General features: G+C 40.4%; 2 protein-coding genes across 3 annotated transcripts in view; both read right to left on the bottom strand.

The window, feature by feature from the left end:
- Window positions 1-5,197, bottom strand: part of lama5 (laminin, alpha 5) — a 135,307-nt gene extending 130,110 nt beyond the window's left edge. For both annotated transcript variants that reach the window (XM_041799810.1, XM_041799809.1), the window contains exon 1: window positions 4,749-5,197. In XM_041799810.1, coding sequence (XP_041655744.1) covers window positions 4,749-5,021 — 273 coding nt within the window. In that variant the 5' untranslated portion in view covers window positions 5,022-5,197. The remainder of the gene's footprint in view (window positions 1-4,748) is intronic.
- LOC121517796 (tubulin alpha chain-like) overlaps window positions 1-23,564 on the bottom strand; it is a 1,079,624-nt gene that overhangs the window by 1,052,604 nt on the left and 3,456 nt on the right. The gene's annotated exons all lie outside the window — the stretch shown is intronic.

Consider the following 23,564-nt stretch of genomic DNA (forward strand, 5'->3'; position numbering starts at 1 on the left):
GCAACCTGCACCAACCTGCTCCATTAACATAGACGAGTATTCAGAATTCAGCGCAAAATTGCTCCGCTAAAACGCAAGTCAGCCTCATTACAAATAGCACCTAACCCAAAAAGGCTAGTCCTAACTCCAACAGGTAGTTAACACCAAATTAAACCTGGTATTAAAATCCATGCTAAACACGTGCTAACCCCTAAAATACACCAGTTGTGTGCTCAGTCTGTCTCTGCTCCAGCACGGCAATGGACCTGATAGGTTTTAGTTTTAGTCAATGAGAGTACTTCCACCACCTCCGCTGCACCGCATCTCTGCTACGTCAGAGCTCCAGCAGTCCTTGGTCCTCTGCAGCAGATCAGCTGGACTTCTATTTCTGCAGGATGCAGGAGACCTACGCATAGATTCAGCACAGAGCAGATCAAACGGGACAGGAAGTGTCATGAAACCAAATATCCGGTTAAATTTCAGAGTAAAATACTCTGTGCTGACACCAGACTAATGCCAGATCATATTTTCTTTAACTACATCAACAAAACAATGAAATAATGGGGCATAGCAGAGCCCTTAGTCAACAGGTCAGAGGAGCAAGAGGAAGCACATTTATTATAAGGGGTAATCGACCCATGACCCATGGTAGAAGCACGAAAATCCACATGAAATGACAAAACAGAGACAAATCCAAGCAAGTTCATCCTTTTCCTGTAGTTCAGAACAATCGCTCCACGTGTGTTTGTTATGTTTTATAGCACTTCAGTAGTTTCCACTTGCATGGTCAGGTGTGATCCTGTAACTACCGCAGAACTCTTCGGTCTCTCAGGTCTAGCAGTCCTGCGGTGCTGCACCGTGCACTGCACAGGCAGTCTGTGGGTGTTGATGAACGGCTGGCGAGCATTCAAACTGCAGCACAGCCGTGATGGAGCAGAGATGTTTCTGGTGTATTTTAGCGGTAAGAGTGCCAGGCTTGCAAAATTTTAGGGCGTTTTTATGTCTGCATATAATCTGTGCTGATTCTTTAGTGGATTAGTTGCAAAAGAGATGTTATTTGAGGAATTCTCGCGCCGAAGTCTGCTGAGCAAAAAAATCTGAGTGGATTTGCATCGCTGTCTGTCTGGACTTCATTCGTACAGTGTAAGCACTGTAATTCAGTGTAAAGCACAAGCGATTCAGTTAACAGTATGAGCGTACGTTCCACCGCAACTGTTAGAGAGTCGGTTGGAAATCGCTCAGTGTATGTCTGGCTTTAGCATGAGGAGGGTCCAAGACCTCGACAGTCCCTCTGACTGAGCTCCAGAGATCCTGTGTGGAGATGGGACAAAGTTTCAGAAGCCTCTCCTCAGTGCAAAACACATGAAAGCCTGCTTGACTTTCACAAAGTCTTCTGCAAACCCCAAATCAAATACTTCTGAATACTTTCACTGACATACGACCAATTTACCCCCTGCTAACTTGTTAGCACGGTCGACAGGAGAAAGGTCTAGTATCTAGCTGAAAGAATCAGCACCTACTGTAACTGAGGCAGACATGCTCCTATCATTAAATCCATTCTCCTGTTTCTAAGTCTAACTTGGCGCTTTTAAAGACATTCAGCAGCTATAGTATAAATTTCATGGCTGCAGGCTGAGAACATTTTAGGTGATTTGCAGAGTAAAATGTGTAAAAACAAGGGCGTAGTTCTAAGCTAGAACCCCCCCATCAATCAGAATTGTTAATCAATACCTTGAAAGCTTGAGAAGATCTTATCTCAGTCCTAAACACCCTCAGGAGTCATGTTTTGGCATTTTATTTACTACATTCTTCTTCCTCACCATCAATTAACACTCCAGACGCCTGCTGGTCTTTCCCTGCATCTTGTGATCAATCTCAGCTCTTTATCTCACCGTCTCTATCTTGATATGATCTCTTTTAAACAATACTCATTTGCATGCAGGAGGATCAGCAGGGGTTTCTGATTGACACCACTGCTAAAGTAAAAATGACCATCATCAAGACAAGAAGCAGCCCAAAATTTAAGAAATCCTGCAGAAACAGAGCAGAGAATCCCGATCGGAGGGCACGGGTCAGTCAGCGTGAGGAATGTGGGGAACAGGTGGAAGAGAGAAGGGGAGAGGAGGCAATAAGCTGCCTGCATGTTATCGCCTCGAGGGTCCCTTTAATGGTTAACCCGTGAAACTGCAATAATCCTTTGTGCTCTAACTAGCAATACCTTAAGGCTAAACCGACAAACACACGCGATGGAGCTGCTGCTGTTAGCTTTACAAACTCATCATCACATTAAAAACCCATTAATAACATCCAGCAGAGCCCTCTCTAAGTGATGCCTCTCCTTACTTATATAAATGCTCTGTGTTAAGTGTTGCCAAGTCCTACAAAGGAAGCAGTGCATGAAATAATGACTTGGCAGAGCAGTGGGGAGATTCGTGCACGCCGCTGACCTCCTCTCTTCAACTCTGAGTGCAGTGAAGTGAGCTTGGTACGCAGGCTGGCATCCCTGCAAGGTCAAAATGCCAAAACTAAAATAAGACAAGCCAGGGAACGTAGAAAACCTGCAGCAATGCATCAGTGACTGAGTACATCCTCAGGGGATAAAAAACATCATTACACATCATCAGTCTGGCATAATTCAGCCCTTCAGGTGCCCAAATAGGTCGATATCACAGCAGCAAAGGCAATAAACTTTTTTAAAAGCTCTACTATCCACTATAAAAATCAAAGGGCTGCAACTTTAGGGTTTAATACAACAAAAAACACATTTTAAAGGGATACCAGTGACAAATCACCCTCCACTGATCACCATTGAAAACCTGTAGCAACACTCAAAGCATAACCTGAGATGCAGAGTTTATATCAAACTGCACATTCTTCTTGCATAAGAAAACTTGAACTGGAAGCACTTAAGTCAGATGCATTATGGGCAACTAATGTACTGTCATGCATAGGCTCATGGGCGTGTTATAACAGGACTAAAGCTTTAAGTATGAAGAAAAGCTGAAAAGCTGCAGTCACAGCAGATAAAAGGGCAGCAGTGAGGGGTAATGGGATTTTAAAAAATGACATTACATACCCAAAATCTAACAAATCAAGTTCTTAAAGTAGACATCATGACAAGCAGCCTGATATTTATATACGACAGGGATGAAATCCAGCTGTAAAGACATTTTTAAAAAATACTAGTCATGAAAAGCTAACTTCGTACTGCCGATTTCACATTTAGAGGGTTTAAGGGAACATTACGGATGTTTTCAGCTGCAGAAGTTCAAATAAGCAGGCTGCAAACAGCAATGACCCTCAGTACAAACGTAGAGTATCTATGCTCTAATATCAACAGATGATACTCCCAGCAATCCCTTTATTGACTTATGCAAACAGTAGAGAAGAGTCCCTGAAGGTCAACTGCAAAAACATTTCACTGAAGGCTCAAATATTTAATGGAAAAAAAAAGTGCAAAAACTTCTTGTGAAATGCATAAACACTGCAATACTTTAAAACATCTGAGAAATGCAGACTTTTATGAATTGAAAGAATTTTAGTAAAATGTAAAGACAAAGTATTACACAAACTCATTTTTTAAAAAAATAAATAGCATTTAGTGAAGCAGAAAAAATTAACACTCTTAAACGTTTAGTGAGATTATAAAATATCGTGTGATTTGCAAAAGACTTTTAAAATACGCAACAGAAAGTGAAGTGCAAAAGCATTTTATGACCCAAAAATCTTCCAGGAAGGCACAAAAATGTATTTTCAGGACACACAAAATTGAGTAAAGACAAAAGGATTTTGAGATTCACAAAAAGATTTAGCAGTACATAAATTTAGTTCGCAAAAACTTTTTGTGAGACACAACAGTTAGTGAAGCGCAAAAATTTTTCACAACATGCTAAAGACTGTAAGTGCAGCACAATTTAAAAAATAGTAGTGGTGCACAACTTCTAGAGAAGCGCAAAACCTGTGATACGTTACTTTCAGTGAAGCGCAAAAAACTGATAGTGATACACAACTTTTAGAGAAGCGCAAAAACTCTTAGTGATGCACAACTTCTTGAGAAGCACAAAATCTGTGGAACGTTACTTTCAGTGTAGCCCAAAAACTGATAGTGATACACAACTTTTAGTGAAGTGCAAAAACTGATAGTGATACACAACTACTAGTGAAGTGCAAAAAATTTTAGTGATACACAACCTTTAGTTAAGCACGAAAAATTTTAGTGATACACAACTTTTAGTTAAGCACGAAAAATTTTAGTGATACACAACTTTTAGTTAAGCATGAAAAATTTTAGTGATACACAACTTTTAGTGAAGCGCAAAAACACTATGCACAACTTTTAGTTACTCAAAAAAACGTTTAATGATACACAACTACTAGTGAAGCTTAAAAACATAATGAAAGACAACTTTTAGTAAAGATCAAAAACTTTTAGTGATACACTACTTTTAGTGAAGCGCAAAAACAGTTAGTATGCACAACTTTTGTTGACACTTCTTCAACACTGAAACATTCGTTGAAACGCAGATTTATTTTTTTAAAATACAAAAGCATGAATGTTTGTGCAGTTGTCCTCCAGGGCCACCGTAGCTCTAACATGACCAGAGTTACCTGTGCAGGAACCTTTAGTCTCTAATATTTAATGAACTCGACCTTATGGGTGTATTTGGGATAAGGGAACTTTAAACTCCACATGGTCTGATGGAGCTCTGGTCCACTAGTGTGCATCATAGAACTGAAAAAAGGAGTAGACAGGTTTTGCTCCGGCTCACCTGGATGGTCTGGCTCGGGTCTCCAGACACGGGGCCTCCCACCAGCTTGCAGTAAAGGTCCTGTATGCTCCTGCCGTTCTCGTCCTCTCCACAGGTCGCCGTGGCGGTGATCTTGGTGCCCTCTGCCAGGTTAAAGTAGGGTGGGTGCAGGCTGTATCCGTTCACCCCGTTGGTGGGCAGCTCCTGCGCCGACACGAAGCTGCAGCAGGTCGCCAAAAGAAGCGAACAGAGAGGGAGCGAAAGCAGCCGCGTCCGAGAGCGCCGAGCCATCATCTCCACCTGTTCGCTCGGAAAGAGTTTGAAGAAGAAATCAGACTGCGGATGAGGAGGTCTGAGCGGTTAGCTTCTGTAGAGAGGAAGCATTTGGAGCTGAAAGAGTACAAAACTACAGGGGAAAGAGAAGGGGAGAGGAGTTTGCAGTCCTGGAGCGGTGCGTCGTCGTTTCTCCAACAGGCACCAACTCAATCTGGATCTCCCCCTCTCTCTCCCATCCCCTCCCCTCTCTCCCTCCTCCTCCCTCCCCTCTCTCTTGGCCCGGCCCCAGTGGTCGGGGGAGGGCACAGTTTCAGGGTCTGAAGGGTTAAATTGTCTTTAAGCGATCATCATGGCTCCTTAATTGGCTCAAATACAATAAACAGTTTAGAGACGGTTGTTAATTTTCTAAGCAGGATAAATGGGACAGTAGAAAAAAAAGTTTATTTTATCAACAGATAACTGAAAATACAAACTTTTTCAAACCCATGATACCACATGATGATCTGTCTCCTTCTGTTCCTTAAACCTCCAATAATCCCAAAACCTTTAACACTTTAAGACTTCTGTGTTTTCTCCTCATCTCAACTCCTGTTTCTTTATTCTGTTTGTTTCTCACTCTCTCATTAATCTGACATTCCTTAATAGCCTCCACCAAGTGTCAAAACAACAAATGGGAAATCAAACCTCACACTGTCACAGAGCAGGGGTCCAGACTGGCCCTAAAACACACTAAACAAATAAAAACACACAGACAGTTGCTCTCCGCAAACACACAGAGAGACGGCCACACACCTAGATCTTTAGTGGGCCTGTTAACACCCAGCAGAGAGGGAAAAACAGCAGAGTTAACATGTGAATATGAAATTATTTGAAATGTAACTTTATTATTTAGCAAATCTTAACTAAAAGGAGCACTGACTGTCAAAAATAGGATTAAATCACAACTTAAAATCATTGTATAGTAAGCAGGGATGCAAAATATGATTAACACGATGTTGGTTTCTGCAGACATAGGCTTGTAAAGTCAATCATTGGTATTAGCAGAAATGAAAATCTCTGCCAATGATTACAACCAATATATCAGCTGGAAATAAGGTCTATATCGACTGGAAAAATCTGCCTAAATCAGCTGTAAATATTAGCCTAAATAAGCTTTGAATACAGGCATATAAAAGCTGTAAATATAGGATTACATTAGCTTTAAATATAGGCCTGTATCTGCTGTCAATATCAGCCAACAACAGCTGTAACTATTGGCCTACATCAGCCATAAACATAGGCCTATTTCAGCTGTTGATATAGGCCTATACAAGCTTTGAATATAGGCCTATACAAGCTTTGAATATAGGCCTATACAAGCTTTAAATATAGGCCCATACAAGCTTTAAATATAGGCCTATACGAGCTTTAAATATAGGCCTATACAAGCATTAAATATAGGCATATACAAGCTTTAAATATAAGCATATACAAGCTTTAAATATAGGCATATACAAGCTTTGAATATAGTCCTATACAAGCTTTAAAAATAGTCCTATACAAGCTTTAAAAATAGTCCTATACAAGCTTTAAATATAGGCCCATACAAGCTTTAACTATAGGCATATACAAGCTTTAAATATAGGCCTATACAAGCTTTAAATATAGGCCTATACGAGCTTTAAATATAGGCCCATACGAGCTTTAAATATAGGCCCATACAAGCTTTAAATATAGGCCTATACAAGCTTTAAATATAGGCCCATACAAGCTTTAAATATAGGCCTATACAAGCTTTAAATAAAGGCCCATACAAGCTTTAAATATAGGCCTATACGAGCTTTAAATATAGGCCTAAACAAGCTTTAAATATAGTCCCATGCAAGCTTTAAATATAGGCCTAAAAAAGCTTTAAATATAGGCCTATATAAGCTAAAGGTACCAGCCTGTCACTTGTAGGTATAAGCTGTTAAGCTGTAAATATCAGCCTATAACAGCTGTAACTATTGGCCAAAATCAGACATGAATAAAGGCCTATTTCTTACGCTTATATAGGCCTATTTAAGCTTTAAATATAGGCCTATATCAGATGTAAATATAGGCATACATTAGCTTCAAATATAGGCCTATATAAGCTTTAAATTTAGTATCTAGCTGTAAATATTGCTTTATAAATAGGCCTTTATTAGCTGTATATATTGACTTATATCACTTGTACATAAACTGGCCTGTATTGGCTGTAAATAGAGGCCTGTATCGGTTTGAAATATAGCCCTGTATCAGCTGTAAAAATCGGCCGTATTTATACTTAAGTTTGTGGAGTTTTAGACAGGATCAACAGAACTACATCAACTAAACTCCTTCACATTTTTTACTCCACAGTTTTAAATCTTGAAAGTATTAAAGGATCAAAATCTTAGGTCTGTACAGTAAATATATATTGAAATCACTACCAGCTAAAATGAAATTGTGAATTTCAGTGTATCAGATACTGGCAAAAATCCAATACTGTGCAATCGTGAAGCGCAGTTATACTGTAGACAAATGTGTTTGAAGAGTGTCTTATGTATTTATTTATCTTATACTTTAAAAAAATTAACTGACCTGCAAATTTACACCAAGTAAATCCAATTATAGCCTTCAGAATCAGACTTAACCCTCCACACTATTTTTTTTTTTTTTTTTTTGACTATTTGACTATTTGACTCTGGTCATGTAACACATATGTGTTAAAAAGGTGGTGTGAAGGTGTTGCAGTTTGTAGATTACATGAATGAGAGGTGACAGGGCGTCATACATTTACATGGATTTCACTCTCCAACACCTCTATCTGGTCTTTGAACTTTCTAAAAACTTGTGAGAAGAGACACCAGAGAAAATCAGAGATCAGGAGGGAGACAAGAGGCTCTTAGACTGAAAAATGAGCCTGCAGTCCGATCACAAAATATGTTTTTCTGTGTACTTAAATGCAGAGAAAAACAGGAATTAAAAGGTAGTAAATATGAAGTTCCTTCAAGGTATGAAGACTCCTTCTGTGGTGTTATTGAAATGAAATGGGGCATTAAAGGAGCAGCAGTGTCCTTATGTACCAGGTTTAGGGGACAACGTCTCTCTCTCACATAGGGCCAGGTAGGTTTAGATAGCTTTTTCCATTAGTAAATAAAATCATCTTTTAAAAGCTACATTTGTCAGGTCATCTCTGTCTAATATTAAAGATTTTTTTAGGCTCCAATAACAAAGTTTGAGCACAGACACAGATGTTTGTGTTGGCTGCATTGACTCCTTTATGTCCAAACTGTGTCACATGTATGATATGCTAACCTTTCACTAGCATCACAGCTCCACAGTAAAGTTTGTTTTAGAGATTCTTCCTCTGTGTCTTCCTGTTTGTCTGCTAAACTCCAGGAGACAGTAGGAGGACTGTCACTCTTCTTCTGTGTTTTTAATCCGTCCTCCTCTCTTTCTATAATCTCGTCTCTCTCCCTGGGAGCTGTCAGACCGTCCATACAGACTTTTGTGTCGTCTTGATGCTCCTGCTGGTCAGTGTGAGGCTCCATGTAAGTGTGTGAGAGACAAACAGAGAGAGAGAGACAGTCTGTCCAGTCATTATTCCATCTAAACTCTCTTTAAATAGTTCATGTCACTGAGTAAAAAAGGCTCCGTCCTTCTGCTGAGAGAGACTCCACCATAATCCTCTCCTTCTGAATGAGTCCTTCTCTTTTTGAAGCTGTTTGAGGAGACCAGTTCCTGTCCCTCTCCCTTAACCCTCTGGTATCTTTCAGAATTACCACCCAAAGATACATTCAGGACAAAAATGTCAGCTTTGAAAAACATTTGTAAAAAATACTGTAGAAAAATATTTTCAACAATTAATTTTTGTGTAATTCTTTTCATTAGTCCTGATCAAAACATGCAAATATTTAATATCTGAATATTGTTTACCCCTTTCTGTCACTGTGTTATATCAGCTGTAAACACTGGCCCATATCAGCTTCAAATATTGGCTGATATGAGCTATGAATATTTGCCTATATCAGCATTAAATATTTCCTTATATCAGCTTTAAATATTGGCTGATATGAGCTGTGAATATTTGCCTTTATCAGCTGTGAATATTAGCTTAAAACAGATGTAATATTGGCCTATATCAGCTTTAAATATAGGCCTATTGCGGTCATAAACATGGGCCTATATCAGATTTAAATATTGGCCTATATCAGCTTTTAATACAAGCATATATTAGCTATAAACAGCCTATATCTGTAAGTATTAGCTTTTGTCATCTGTAAATATCAGCCTATAACAGCTGTAACTACTGGCCAACATCAGCTGTGGAAATTGGCCTATTTCTTTTGCTTATATAGGACTTTATCAGTTTTAAATATTGGCCTATATCAGCTGTGAATATTGGCCTCTCCCAGCTTTAGATACTGGCCTATATCAGCTTAAAATATCGGCCTACATCAGCCATAAACATAGGGCTATATCAGCTTTAAATATTGACCTATATTTACTGTGAATATTAGCCTATATCAGCTTTAAAAATTGGCCTATAACAGCTTTAAATATTTGCCAATATTTGCTGTGAATACTGCCCTTTATCAGCTTTAAATTGTGGCCTACCAGCTGTGAATGTTGGCATATATCTGCTGTATTAATTGATATCAGCTTTAAATATTTGCCTACATCAGCGGTGAATATTGGCCTGTATTTGCCATAAATAATCATATAAACTGACTGTTTATATAGGCTTTTATCAGTGGTCAAACTCAGGTTATATAGGCCCACATCTACTGTAAATATTGATCTGAACCATCTGTAAATAGCGCTCTATATTGGCTGTAGATATTGACCCATTTCAACTTAAATTATCAGCTGACTTTGGCTGTAAATATTGTCCTAAATCAGCTGTAAATAGCAGCCCTATTTTGCTTCAAATATTGGCTGAGGCCAGCTTTAAATATCAGCGAACATTGGCTGTAAATGTTTACTTGTAATATTGGCCTCTACTAGCTGTGAATATTGGTCCGTATCCACTGTAAACAATCACATAAATTGGCTGTATATAAGCCAATATCAGCTTTAAAAAACAGCCTTTATTGGTGGATAATATGGGCCTTGATCAGCTGTAAGTACTGGCCTGTTAAGGCTGTGAATATTGGTTGTATCTGCTATTAATATTTGCTTTCATTGGCTGTAAATGATGGCCTACATTGGCCCTTGTAATCGATTGATTGGGATTGTATTGTTCTGTTCTCTACAAACAAGCAGAAAATGCAGCAGTGAGACCACAAATCTGCATGAAAGTCGCACTGCTGAGAAACAGCAGACCGACATGGACCCACAACACTTTGGTCAACCTTTTGCACAATTTCATTTGTGTTTTGGATTGTATAAAAAAATACAAAAGGAAGTTCAGGGGAAATAAAATGACTATATATGAAAACCTCTGCTTATCTGGACTCTAGTATTTGTGCTAAAGCTAATAGATCCCTAGAGAACACCTGAGCAGGTGGGGGGTGTCTGTATGTGTGTATTTGTGTGTTTTCTCATGGACTCTGCTGCACCGTCTAATTAAGCTACAGGAACCACTTAAGAAGATGAAAGCGTGTCTCTGGTCTACACTCGAAGGTAACAGCTGCCCAGGTGAGCCAAGGTTATATTTAAGGGGCTTTTACTTTGAAAGGATGTTTGTATCAGAAACACATCCTTTTGAACCAGGACGTGCATGAACAGAGTCGGCAGAAAGTGAAGAGCTACCTCGGCCATGCAGGTGAATCTGCCTTCATGTTTGTGTGGAGAGTCCAAAACGCTCACACGTCCACTTCCTCCATCGTCTGTGTCACACATGCTCAGCTCTGACCTGTGGACACACAGAGACAGGGGTCACTGACCTCCTGTAGTTTAAAGGAGTCTGGAGGCAGTGTGTTAATGCTGCAGGGCTCCATTCACTGACACACTAGAACATTCCTCAGGCTGTTTGCAGGCTCACAGGTCACACTGGAGACACCCCTCTGGTTAGACAGTTGAAGATCGGGAGCTCAAACTACAACAGCTTCAATGATTTATTAACCCAGGAACAACAGCCAGGGGATATGGAGCAACAATCATAGCTCCCTATTTTTAAGCTGAGTGCTGATACAAGACATATACATGACATGGACAAAAGTATTTGGACGCCAACCATTTTTTTGCCATTATTTGGATAAGACAGCCAAAGTGAGACAGGAACTGTGGGGAAAGAGAGTGGGGTAAGACATGCACCAAACATGCACAGAAACCAGAAATCAATCCTGCAACCAGTGCATAGAGGACTATAGCCTCAGTATATGGGCACCTGCTCCAACTGAGCTAAACCAGCGCCCCAAACACATCTGCTTTAATATGGAGTTGGCCCCCTTTAGCAGCTGTAACAGCTTAAACTCTTCTTGGAAAGCTTTCCATAAAATTTTGGAGTGTTGGCCTTCACCAGCGATATGGGGTCTAGCCTAAACCCTAAAAACAGCCTCATATTCTGATCCCTCCTCCACCAAACCTCACAGTTGACACAATGCAGTCAGGCAGGTAACGCTCTCCCCAACCCAGACTCTCTCATCTGATTGGTCACTCCACAGAACATGTGTTCACTGCTCTGCAGTCCAGTGCCAGTGTGCATTACACAACTCCATTTGACGCTTGGCTTTGGACTTAGTGATGTGTGGCTTGCATGCAGCTGCTCTGCCACAGAAACCCATTCATGAAGCTCCAGCTGCACAGTTTTCTTGCACACATTAATGCTAGTGGAAGTTCAGAATTCTTCATCAATGGGATCAGCAGAGTGGTCTTCTCCGCCATGGTGGTTGTTCCTAAACTCTTCCACTTTCTAATAATATCACCTACAGTAGACTGGAATATCCAGCAGGGATGAAACTCCACCAGTCATCTTATTGCAAAGGTGGCATCCATCACAGTACCATGCTTGAAGTCACTGAGCTCTTCAGAACGACCCGTTTAGGATCACAAACATTTAAATTATAAAAGACTTTATCTTAATGACAAGAAACTTCCCTGGTTCTGCTGGCTTTAAATGGGCTTTATGAGTACTTGAGAAACATGAAAGTGCTTCTGACAAAGTATTGAGTCAGTAGTAAAAATAGAGAGTGACAGGAGATATTTAAATAGAGAAAGGAAAAACAGTGCATAGAAAACCTGGGAGAGACAGAAAAAGCATGTGAAGATAAATAAAGAGAGAGGCAGAGAGGACTTGTCGTTTCACCTCACTAATCCCCTCCTTCTCGCTGCCTTTTCTTCATGAACTCTATAACTAATCTACTTCCTGGTTACCACAGAGACCAAAGGAGAAGTGAGGGACAGGCCACATGTTGTCGTGGCGACGGCTAACTGCTCCTTTAATTGAACTCACTTACCTCCTGCTGGTTCCTAGCAAAGACAGTATAAAAGGAGAGGACTGTAGCCTTGGGGTCTAAAAGGGAAGTTTCCTCCACCTGCACTCTCTTTAATGGCCAGTAGGTGGCCAGGTGGTGAAAATAACAAAATCAGTAATTGATAGTAACATCAGATAAAGTCAGATGACTCAGGATCAGTGTCAGAACACACCTTCACCACTGTCAGCTCTCAGTTTCTGGGCCATTTTCCTCCTATCATTGGTGTAACAGCACTGGTGCTTCAGTTTAATTAGTGACCGTGTTAACTGGTGCCTTTCAGCTAAATGCATTTCAAGAAGTTGTCACTAAAATGACAGAGAGAGTCCTTGAAAATGCTGTTGTTCTGTATTTTTTCTCTACACGTCAAAATACACTCATCAAATCTGGATTTAATCAAAGAATAAACATATAAAATTTGATTTGATTTAACTGAAAGTTTTCTTGGTCACTTTCAGAACTGATAAACTGGTTAACTGAAGACCTCCACAGGGAGGCGGCCAGGAGGCAAGCTGATCAGATGCCCGAACCACCTCAACTGGCTCCTTTAAGGCAAAGCAGCAGCTCTACTTCGAGCTCCTCACCCTATATCTAAGGCTGAGCCCAGTCACCCTCCTGAGGAATCTCATTTCAACCATTTAACCTGCGATCTTGTTCTTTCAGTCATTACTCAGAGTTCATGACCATAGGTGAAGGTTGGGACGAAGATTGACAGGTAATTTGAGAGTGTTGCCTTCCGCTCAGCTCCCTCTTTACTATGACGCAACGGTACGATGTCTGACAATGCTGCACCAATCTTCCTGCTGATCTCATGGCCCAATCTTCCCTCTCTTGTGAACAACATCCAGAGATACCTGAAGTCCTTCACTTGGGCCAAGGACACCCTTCCCACCTGAAGGGAGCGATCCACTAACCTTGCAAAGCAGATGGATTCGCCCGTTTCCTTGTTCCTCACTGGTGAATCCATCTTGCAAAGCTCCTGTCTGCACCGTTTGGGCCCGGTTAGAAAGTGACAGGACCAATCAGCGACGAGGGGCAGTACTTTCAGGCCCGGCAGAGTCGTGACGTTAGCAAGTAGCAACGAGGCTGGTGCAGATATGATGGAGGACATTAGCGTGGATGCTGCTAAAGCACCAGTTTTATCAGAACTTGATGACATTTCTTTGTTAAAAGAAGAACAAAGAACAGCAGTGAGTTGTTTTCTTTTCAAAAACGACAAAAGTTGCGTGACAGGTCTATAGTCGCCATGGTTTGCGTTATGCAGTTCACTATGGATTTACACCTCGGTTGTGACACATCAAGCATTTTGTTCCTCTGATTGGCCCGTAAAGATGTGATGGATGGAACGTTCATCCAATCACCCTCCAAGGATTTTTTCAAATGTTCTGCCCTTTCCCAAATGCTGTCTGTAAGAGGTTTACCAGATGGATGAGTGAAACACATACATCTGGTGTGCCAGGTTAGCAATCTACCATTTTTCGTAAGAGAACCATGGCCTCAGACTTGGTGGTGCTGACCCTCATCCCAGTACCTGCTGGAGGTCCCTGGCTGAAGAAGCCAACAGAACCACATCATCTGCAAAAGGGCAGGAATAGAATTCCAGGGCCATCCAACCAAGAACCAGAGTAGTTAAATAGTTGCCCTTTAAATTTTAGTGAATCTTTGTGCACCTACATATTAATTTGTTGTTCCCTTTTCTCTGACATTCTTTTAGTTAAACTGATATAAAAGAGCCCTGCAGACAAATTAACTCTTTAGATAGTCTTGTAGAAGCTAAACTTGGTGTATATATGGACAGTATATGGACAAAAGTGTTTGGCTACTCTTCTTTATTATTGAGGTATTTCAAGTGTGTAAAATCAAGCACCTAGCCATGCAGTCTCCTTTTGCAAACATCTGTGATCCTAAATATGTTGTTCTAAAAGGCTCGGTGACTTCAAGCATGCTGTGATGGATACCACCTTTGCAAGATGACAGCTGGTGAAATTTCATCCCTGCTGGATATTCCACTTTAGAAAGTGGAAGCGTTTAGGAACAACAGCAACTCAGTCACAAAGCAGAAGACCACGTGAAATCACAGAGCAAGGTAACGTGGTGCGTAAAAGTATCCAACGTTCTGGTGATTGCATAGCTGAATAACTCTGAACTTCCACTGGCATTAATGAAAGCACAAAATATGTGCAGAGGGACCCTCATGAATAGGTTTCCATGGCCAAGCAGCTGAGCAATGCTATGCTTCCAACTTTGTGGCAACAAGACTGCTATAGAGCACAAAGAAGGACTATAAGGGCATAGATTGATGAGTTTGGTGTGGAAGAACTTGACTGAACCACACAGAACTCTGACCTCAACCCCATCCGGCCCCTCTGGGATGAACTGGAATGGAGATTACGAGCCAGGCTTTCTGGTCTAACATCAGTGTCTGACCACATAAATGCTCTACAGAATGAATGGACACATGTCAAAAACCCACAAAATGCCTCTACAACAGGACTTGAAGATCTTAAAAGGGACAATTATGTAATCTTTTACCTTTTGAGATATCTAATTTTTATTATATTGCGTGTGAGTGTGTTTGTGTTGTTTTACGGCATCTTTTCACAGGGATAATGTTATTCTCCTGACAGGTTGACTAGAGAGAAATAAAGTCTGCATTCATCCAGATTAGTGTAGCTGTGAGCTAAAAGCAGCCCTGTAGCTCCTAACTTCCCGCCTTCATGTGTTGTAGAAAAGCAGACACTTCTATCTTAATCCATCTGTTGGTATCTGAACTTTTCTTAATGCTCTTGTCATCATAAACTACACACAGAACACACACATGCTGCAGGTTCACGACTCACGTTGTCCTCTGCTGAAGCCATAACGTCGGTGCATTCAGGTGATAACAGTATTAAGTAAATAGAGTTTGTCTTCTGCCAGCATTCCTCAGATGCTCCGCCTCAGGACTTTGAGATTGTCACATGCACTGCTGAGGACGGATGTGTTTGAAGTGCTGCGGGCGGTGGAGGCGATGTTTGGGGTTGACAGCGGACTAAAGAGGGAGGGGGTGAGCGAAGCAGGTACCTGCACGTCCTTCCCTTTGTCTCCTTCAGCATGACACTTCAAACCACACACAGTCCTGGTGGGCCCTCTCTGCCTCTTTTGTTCTCACATGAGCTCTGCTTTTAGGAAGTCTGTTGGTCTAACCACATCCATTCAGGACTTTTAACCACAAACAGATGCCTGCTGATCCTCTGACTTTTCATTACAAGCATCTATGAGGACACAAGAAGGATAGTCAGACTTTAGAAAGGCCTGCCAAACCAGATGACAATTCATCTTTATCTCACAGCAACTTCCAAGCAAACTTTTACTTCTACTTGGGCGGATCTGTGGCATACAGTTTTCCTCTTTATTAATAGAAAAAGCCGTCCAAACCTACCTGGTCCTATGAGAGAAGTCATTGCCCTCTTAACCTAATAACTGGTTGTTCCATCCTTGGTGGCAACAGCTGCAAGCAAGCATTTACAATTAATCTTTCACATCACTGTGGGGGACTGTTGGCCCACTCTGCTTAGCAGAATTGCTTTAATTCAGCCACACTGGGGGGTTTTCCAGCATGAACGGCCTGTTAAAGGCCATGCCACAGCATCTCAATCAAATTTAAGTCTAGACTTTGACTAGACCACTCCAGAACCTTCATTTAGTTTTTTAGTCCATTCAGAGGTGGACTTGCTGGTGTGTTTGGGATCATTGTCCTGCTGCGTAACCCAAGTGAGCTTGAGCTTGAGGTTATGAACTGGTGGCCGGACATTCACCATCAGGATTTTCTGCTAGATTGCAGAATTCGTGGTTTAGAATCCATGTCTGACTGTTGGTCTGATGTTCTTCTGATGAAATGCTGTGTCAGTTTTACTGCAGATACCTTCGAAAACTTTGTCTAGTCAGTCCTCATAATATTTCCCAGAAATCTTGGGGATCATCAGGATGTTTTCAGTCAAACGTGAGATGAGCCTTTGTGTTCCTTTTAATCAGCAGAGGTTTTGGCCTTGGAACTCCCATGATGCCATTTTTGCCTGGTCTCTTTTTTATTGTTGAATCATGAACTCTGACCTTGACTGAGTCAAGTGAGGCCTTCAGGTCTTTAGATGTTCTAGGTTCTTCTGGGACCTCCTGGATGCGCTCTTGGAGTCATGTTGGTAGGCCGGCCACTCCTGGGAAGGTTCACCATTGTTCAGTTTTCTCCATTTGTGGGTAATGGCTCTCACCATGGTTAGCTGCAGTCCTAAAGCCTTAGAAATGTCTTTGTAACCCTTCCAGACTGATAGATGTCAGTGACTTTGTTTCTCATCTGGTCTTGAATTTCTGTCGGACAGGTTCTATTTCAGGGATTTCTAGATTCAACAGATCTGGCAGTAATCAGGTCTGGGAGTGGATAGTCAACCTGAACTCAGGTTTCCAAAAAATGTGGTTAATCTGTGATTTAACAAGGATAGGCCAGGTAAGTCTGGATGATTTTTTTTTCCGTAATAAATAAAATCATCATTTAAAAAACTGCGTTTTGTTTTTACTCAGGTTATATTTGTTTAATACTAAAATTAGTTTCATGATCTGACTCACTCTTTAGATTTTAGCGACTGAAATAGTGTCTTTGTGGTGTGACTAAACAACACGTACTGTATAATTTAATGGAGAGATGGAGAATTAAAAAGCTGAGTGCTGGAGCTCTGCATAGTGTTCAATGGTAGCCTAAACTCTTTTTGCCCTCCATGCCTCTGCACTGGTCATATGACTGAGAGCTATGAGTTTATTGTTATTGATAACAGCTGTAGAGCAGTGCAACATACTTTGTATCTTGCATGCATTGGTTCTTTGCAGTTGACGTCAAGCAGCAGTGGAAAACTCCTGATGGGGGGTAAGAAGGAACTTCTGCATGGAGAAATGCTACCAAAAAAGCCATGTGTTGAGAATTTTAAGAGCAAAATCTAAGCATTATTAAGCTCCTTTTGTGTCCTAAAAGTAGTGACACATTTAGGCAAGAAAGACATTTTAAAAAGTTTTAAAAACTCCCAAAGAAATGGCTGCATGCGTAGAATACAACCCTCTGTCTAAAGCCTGGATGAGTGGTGTCACAGAACGCGCGTGCATGGTCTGTTTCTGGAAAGTGGTCCAGTTTGGTTCAGTACACTGTTGTCCTGGTTTTTATGAAGTTTAGATTTAGCATACTTGTGCAGCCTCTGCAGCATCACTGCTATGAGTATAAAAACTCAACTAACAGCCCTGAATGATGACGTTTTCATGTAATTACAGAGGTAAAGTGTCACTACAGGTAAGAGTAAGGATGTATCACTAAAAAAGAAACTTCCTCCTCCCTCCCTTTGACTCACTTTCCTCATCTTCTCTCCCCGTTGTCTCTTTCACCTCGTCTCCCTTCACGGTCCTCGCCTACTTTGAAGTCTGCTGGTGTCTGAAAGAGGACAAAGAGACACAAAGAGACGAGCCGGGCTGGCTCTGAAGACGCACAAAAGGAAGAGTGAGACAGATGGAAAGATACAGAGGAGCAAGGAGAGGGCATCTACAAAAGACAGGAAAGGAGAGGTTAATAAAAAAGAAGTCTGTGATCTTAGAGTAAAACAAGACAAAACCTAAGATTGTATAGAACTCTAGGATCAGTTAAGTGTTAATAGCATGCAGTTTTTTTTTAAATCTCTGGGAATTAAAGCTTCAGGTGAGGTGTCCACCTGTGCATATGTAGTTTTGTTTAAGCTGACACCTAGTGGACTTGAAAGGAACTGCAATTAGTAACTGAAGCTGCTCACCTGCAGCTTGTTGCACCAAGTTTTAATCTCATCATGGACAGAAATACTAAATAGAATGAATAATAGGCATCTAAACAGCTAGGTGGATCAGTCATATAAATATTAGCTCAGTTAGTAAAGCATCAAAGCTACTGCATGACACACAAACCACTGAACACCTCCTGTAAAGTTAGAACTTAGTTCAATATCATTTCTTAGTCAAGGTGCTCTAATATTCTACAATGAAGGCTAAATACGTCCACATTCTGCTGCAGGCTCAGGGCTCTCTGCCCCTTGTCTCCTTACTGACACAGTGCTCTTTGTCTGTGTGTCAAAGGTATGCAGGGGGCCAGGTGAGGGGTTAGGGGGGAGGCGGGGGGGGGTTCGAGAGGCTCCATCCCTTCATGTTAAGATCATTGTTTGACGAGCTGTGACTCGCCAGAGGCTCCCGGCCATGGCCTCCACCACGCCACGGCCTCCGCCACACCACAGCCTCCACCCTGCCATGGCCTCCACCATGCCATGGCCTCCACCCTGCCATGGCCTCCACCCTGCCATGGCCTCTGCCACGCCACGGCCTCAACCCTGCCATGGCCTCCACCCTGCCATGGCCTCCACCATGCCATGGCCTCCACCCTGCCATGGCCTCCACCCTGCCATGGCCTCTGCCACGCCACGGCCTCAACCCTGCCATGGCCTCCACCACGCCACGGCCTCCACCCTGCCATGGCCTCCGCCACGCCACGGCCTCAATCCTGCCACGGCCTCCACGACGTATGTTTGAATGGATCTAGACTGAAAATTTAGATTTGCAAGAATATGACCTAAATAATAAAGATAAAACAGAAAGATTAGCTTTTGAAGCATTTGCCTTGAAAGTCAGTGAAAATCACTGCACACTGGCATGCAGGGATGCTGACTGCTTAAGTCGAGATGAACAATGTTGGATTTTTGACATACTTGAACAGGAAGTAGTTTTGACCAAAAATGATGCCTAAGTATCTCCTGAAGTCCTGTTTCTGCAGCAAATACAGTCCTGGATCAGTTTAAGAGGAGATATTTTGCTGAATGTTGGTCACTTGGTCAGTTGTTGGTCCTCAGTCAGTCAGAAATAGTTTCAGTCATGAAGAGACGGTGGAGTCCTTTTTCTGGTTATATTTATGATTAACAACACAGACATGTTAAGGCAAAATTTCACTAAAAGTTCTGAATTTCTTTGAAAGTTTCATTTTCATTATCCTCACAAATTCCCTAAAATTTCAAAGAAATTACAAAAAAATTCAGTGAAAATTCTTAAACATGTTGTCCCATAAAAGTAACACAATAATCCCCGGATGTATTAGTGAAACTTTATCATAAAGCCTAAACATTCCAATAAAAGAATCCCTTTAGAAAATTAAACCAAATCCCCCAAAATAAACAAAATGGTGGAAAATTCACCCATATGAACAAATTCACCCAATTTTCATGAAAATCTCCATGAAAATTCTTACTAATTTCAAAGCCACTCCCCTAAGAAAAATTAGAAATAAATTCCCCAAATTTTCATGAAAATACCTAAAAATTTCTAAATTAATTCTCCCTAAATTTACAATAAGAGTCTCCCAAATTATAAATACATTTCCAAACAGAAAAAAATGCCAAAAAAAAAAAAAAATCAAAGAAAAACTCTCCAAAATATACAAGCATGGCCCAAAAATTTCCACGAAAATACTTTAAAATTTCAACACAGATCACCAAAATATCCAAACAAATTCCCTAACATTATTGAAAATTTCAAAGCCCTCACACCCATAAATTTCCCATATTTCCAGGAAATTTCCAAAAGTTTTGAAAAGAAAACCTCTTAAATTAAAATATGCTTTTCCCAAACTTTCAGATTTTTTTTTAAATTTCTAAGTATAATTTACCCTCAAAACTTCCAAAGAAATTCTCCAAAATATACAAACACATCACCAAAACTTCAGTGAATATACTTGGAAACCATCCAAGAAGATTCTCCAAAATACCCAAATTCCCTTAATTTTGAAGTGACCCCCCCCCCCAAAAAAATCAAAGCAAATCCCCCAAAATTCCATGAAAATGGTGGAAAATTCCCCAAAACAACTGAACAAATTCCCTGAAATTGACATGAACTCTTGAAAATTTCAACCCCCCTCAATAACCTATTCATATTTAAAAACGAATTTCCCAAATTTCCATGAAAATACAAGTTTCCAAAGCACCCCCCAAATTAAAATCAATTTCCCCGAAAGTATAAACACATTTCCTCTCATCTCCTAAAAAATGCCTGAACATTTTTAAAGCAAATTTCCCCTAAAACTTAAAAGAAAACTGTCCAAAACATACAAGTGTATGCCCAAATCTCCATGAAAATACTTGAAAATGTCCTCCCAGATCTACCAAAATATCACAAGCTCTGAAAATTTCATAGCAAGTTCTCCTCACAAGCAAATTACTTTAAATCGACATTTTGGACAATTATCTCAAAAATAGAAGAGCAGAAATTATTAACATGCCATGTAAAATGTAATGTCCTCAAATGTATCTGCAGGGTCTTAGGAAGTTTAATCTTTGTGTGAGTTTTGTGACACAAACCGTCTTTTTGAGTCTTTTTGACTCAAACATAAGCACAGAACTATAACTGAAAACTTACAAGGACATTTGGATCCTTATGTCTCAGCAAATATCTCCACCGGCAAAGTTTCACACATTTTTCTGCAGATTGTCGTTTAATTTGAGAAGTTCTTCAATGAAGAGGAATGGAGCATGTTTTGTCTCATTCCAGACATGCTGGATTTGTGCAGAGATTACTGTTACATATTTTTAGCCTTGTTTAATTTTCTAATTTCCGCAGAAGTTGACCACAGGCTCGTGAGAATGAGAGCTCAGCATCTAGGTAAAGTTCTTCTCACGCTGGACTGATTTAAGGCCTTTAACAGTTACTCATTTGTCCGTAAAGGAAGTGATGCAATTATACGGCTGAGGAGCAGTGAACACTCACTGAAGCCTGTCATTTCTCCTGAGAAAGAGGAGGAGATGAGTAGTTACCTATTAGCACATGATGTAAGCACGAACTGCAAGAGTTAAATCAGTCTACACAAGTACAGTGTAAGTTTTAATGTGTGCACATCTGCTGAGATCTGTCCTATAAACTGATCCGGTGTTTAATCAGCTGGTGTTTGTTTTATTATTCTATATTATGCTGACTTCTTCTAGACACTAAGTGCTATTTTTGCTCCCTCCCAGGGTTTGTATAATAGGAGAAGGACCCAAATGAAAGACGAGTAAATACATACAAACCTCTGAGCCCAGTCAAAGCAGGCCTTATGGGAGAAAGGAAAGGCTCGAGAAAAGGGGAGGTGATGAGGATGATGATGATCTACGTGCCCACCTTCAGGAGAAAAAAAACGTGTGGGAACAGAGCAGTAAAGCAGAAGCTGATGACAGCCATCACTGAAGCTAAAGATGCCCTGAAACCGCTCTCACACACCAAAACACCATCACCTCTACACTGTGTTTAGCCTAAATGACCACCGTAACCTCTCTGTGCCTTTAACTTGCCCTGTTATTCCCACTTTGACCCCGTTTCAGCTGCTCGCTCTTTCTTTAAAGACCAGGTGGAGCAGATAGTCCCTACTTTAATACCTGGAAGTACAAATCCACTTCAACCACAGCCATAGGACTGCTGTAATGGTTGAACTATGTTTTAAAGGAATGATCAGAATAAAATGTAATATAATCCATAATGTGTCATGATTTTACTACCATCATCTTCAACACCAATTCCAAAAAAGTTGGGGCGCTGTGCAAAGTAAAAAACAAAACAAACACACACAAAAAAAAAAAAACAGAAGACAATGATTGTCAAATCCCATAAATGAACCCATATTTTATTCACAAAAGAACATTCACAACATATCAGATGTTGACATTGAGACATTTTACCAGTTCATGAAAATATTAGTTTATTTTTTAATCTGATGGCAGCAACACATTTCAAAAAAGTAGGGACAGGGCCATGTTTACCATTGTGTATTCAGTCTGTAGGACGACGTCCGTGGTTTCCAAAAATAAATTTCAAACTGTGATTCAACTGACCACAGAACAGTTTTCCATGTTGCCTCAGGCCATTTTAAATAAGCTTTGGCCCAGAGAAGGCAGCAGCTACTGCCTAAAGGACTGAAGATCACAAGCATCCAATATTGACCCTTAGTCTCAGGGACTTCTCCAGATTCTCTGAATATTTTGATGATATTATGGACTGTAGGTGATGCAACATTTTAAGTCTTCACAATTTACATTGAGGAACATTTATCTAAAATCATCCCACAAATTTTTTAGATGCAGTTTTTCTCAGATTGGTGAACCTCTGACCATATTTACTCTGAGAGACTCCGCCTCTCTAAAATGCTCCTTTTATGCCCAGTCATATTACTGACCTGGTGCCAATTAACCTAATTAGTTGCAAAATGCTTCTCTAGCTGTTATTCATTAGTACCACTTACTTTTCCAGCCTTTTGGTGCCCTGTCCCTACTTTTTTGAGATGTGTTCCTGCCTTGAATTCAAAATGAGCTAATATTTACACAAACTAGTAAAATGTCTCTGTATCTACATCTGATATGTTATGTTCTATTGGGAATGAAATGTGTGTTTATGAGATTTGAGAATCATAGCATTCTGTTTTTTACATTTTACACAGCACCCCAACTTTTTTGGAAAAGGGTTTGTGCATCACCTAGTGGTAGATTTAAGCCTGATATTCGTCCAGAGGTAATATTTGTTAAAATCTTGCATTCTCTGTCCTCTAACACTTCTCCTTCCCTTCATTTTTAACCTTCAGTCTTCAGGCTTAGCCCTTCAGGATAGGATGACCTACAGCACTGATCATCAACTGGTGGCCCAGGGGCCATATCAGGACCCCCAAAGCTTCCTGTCCGGCCCCCGAAAGATCATTTAATTCAGAAAAGATGTTTTGGGTTTAAAGAGTATCCTTTGGCTTTAAATGTCTGCAGCGGTTAAATCCATCCCACAAACAACGAATACTAAAATAGTTTGAGAATGACTTAACATTTGATCTGTTTTTACTAAAATTTACTGTCATAATTAAAAGACATTTAAAATGAGGGTTAAGGTTGGCAGAAGTGCTGCAAAAATGACCAGATAAAGTGGTGAAAAGAGGTTCAAATGCGGCAAAAATTGGTTAAAGAGGGGAAAAATGGTAAAAAAGAATCATAAATTGGTTACAAATTACAAAAATAGTCTAAAAAAACAATGAAAATGGATTAGAAAGGGGCAAAGGTATAAGAAAAGTGGCAAGAATGGATAAAAAGGGATAAAATATGTGGGAAAAATGGTTGAAATGGTTAAGAAATTGCAAAAA

The sequence above is a fragment of the Cheilinus undulatus genome, linkage group 11 (genome assembly GCF_018320785.1).
Source record: "Cheilinus undulatus linkage group 11, ASM1832078v1, whole genome shotgun sequence".
Lineage (NCBI taxonomy): Eukaryota > Metazoa > Chordata > Actinopteri > Labriformes > Labridae > Cheilinus > Cheilinus undulatus.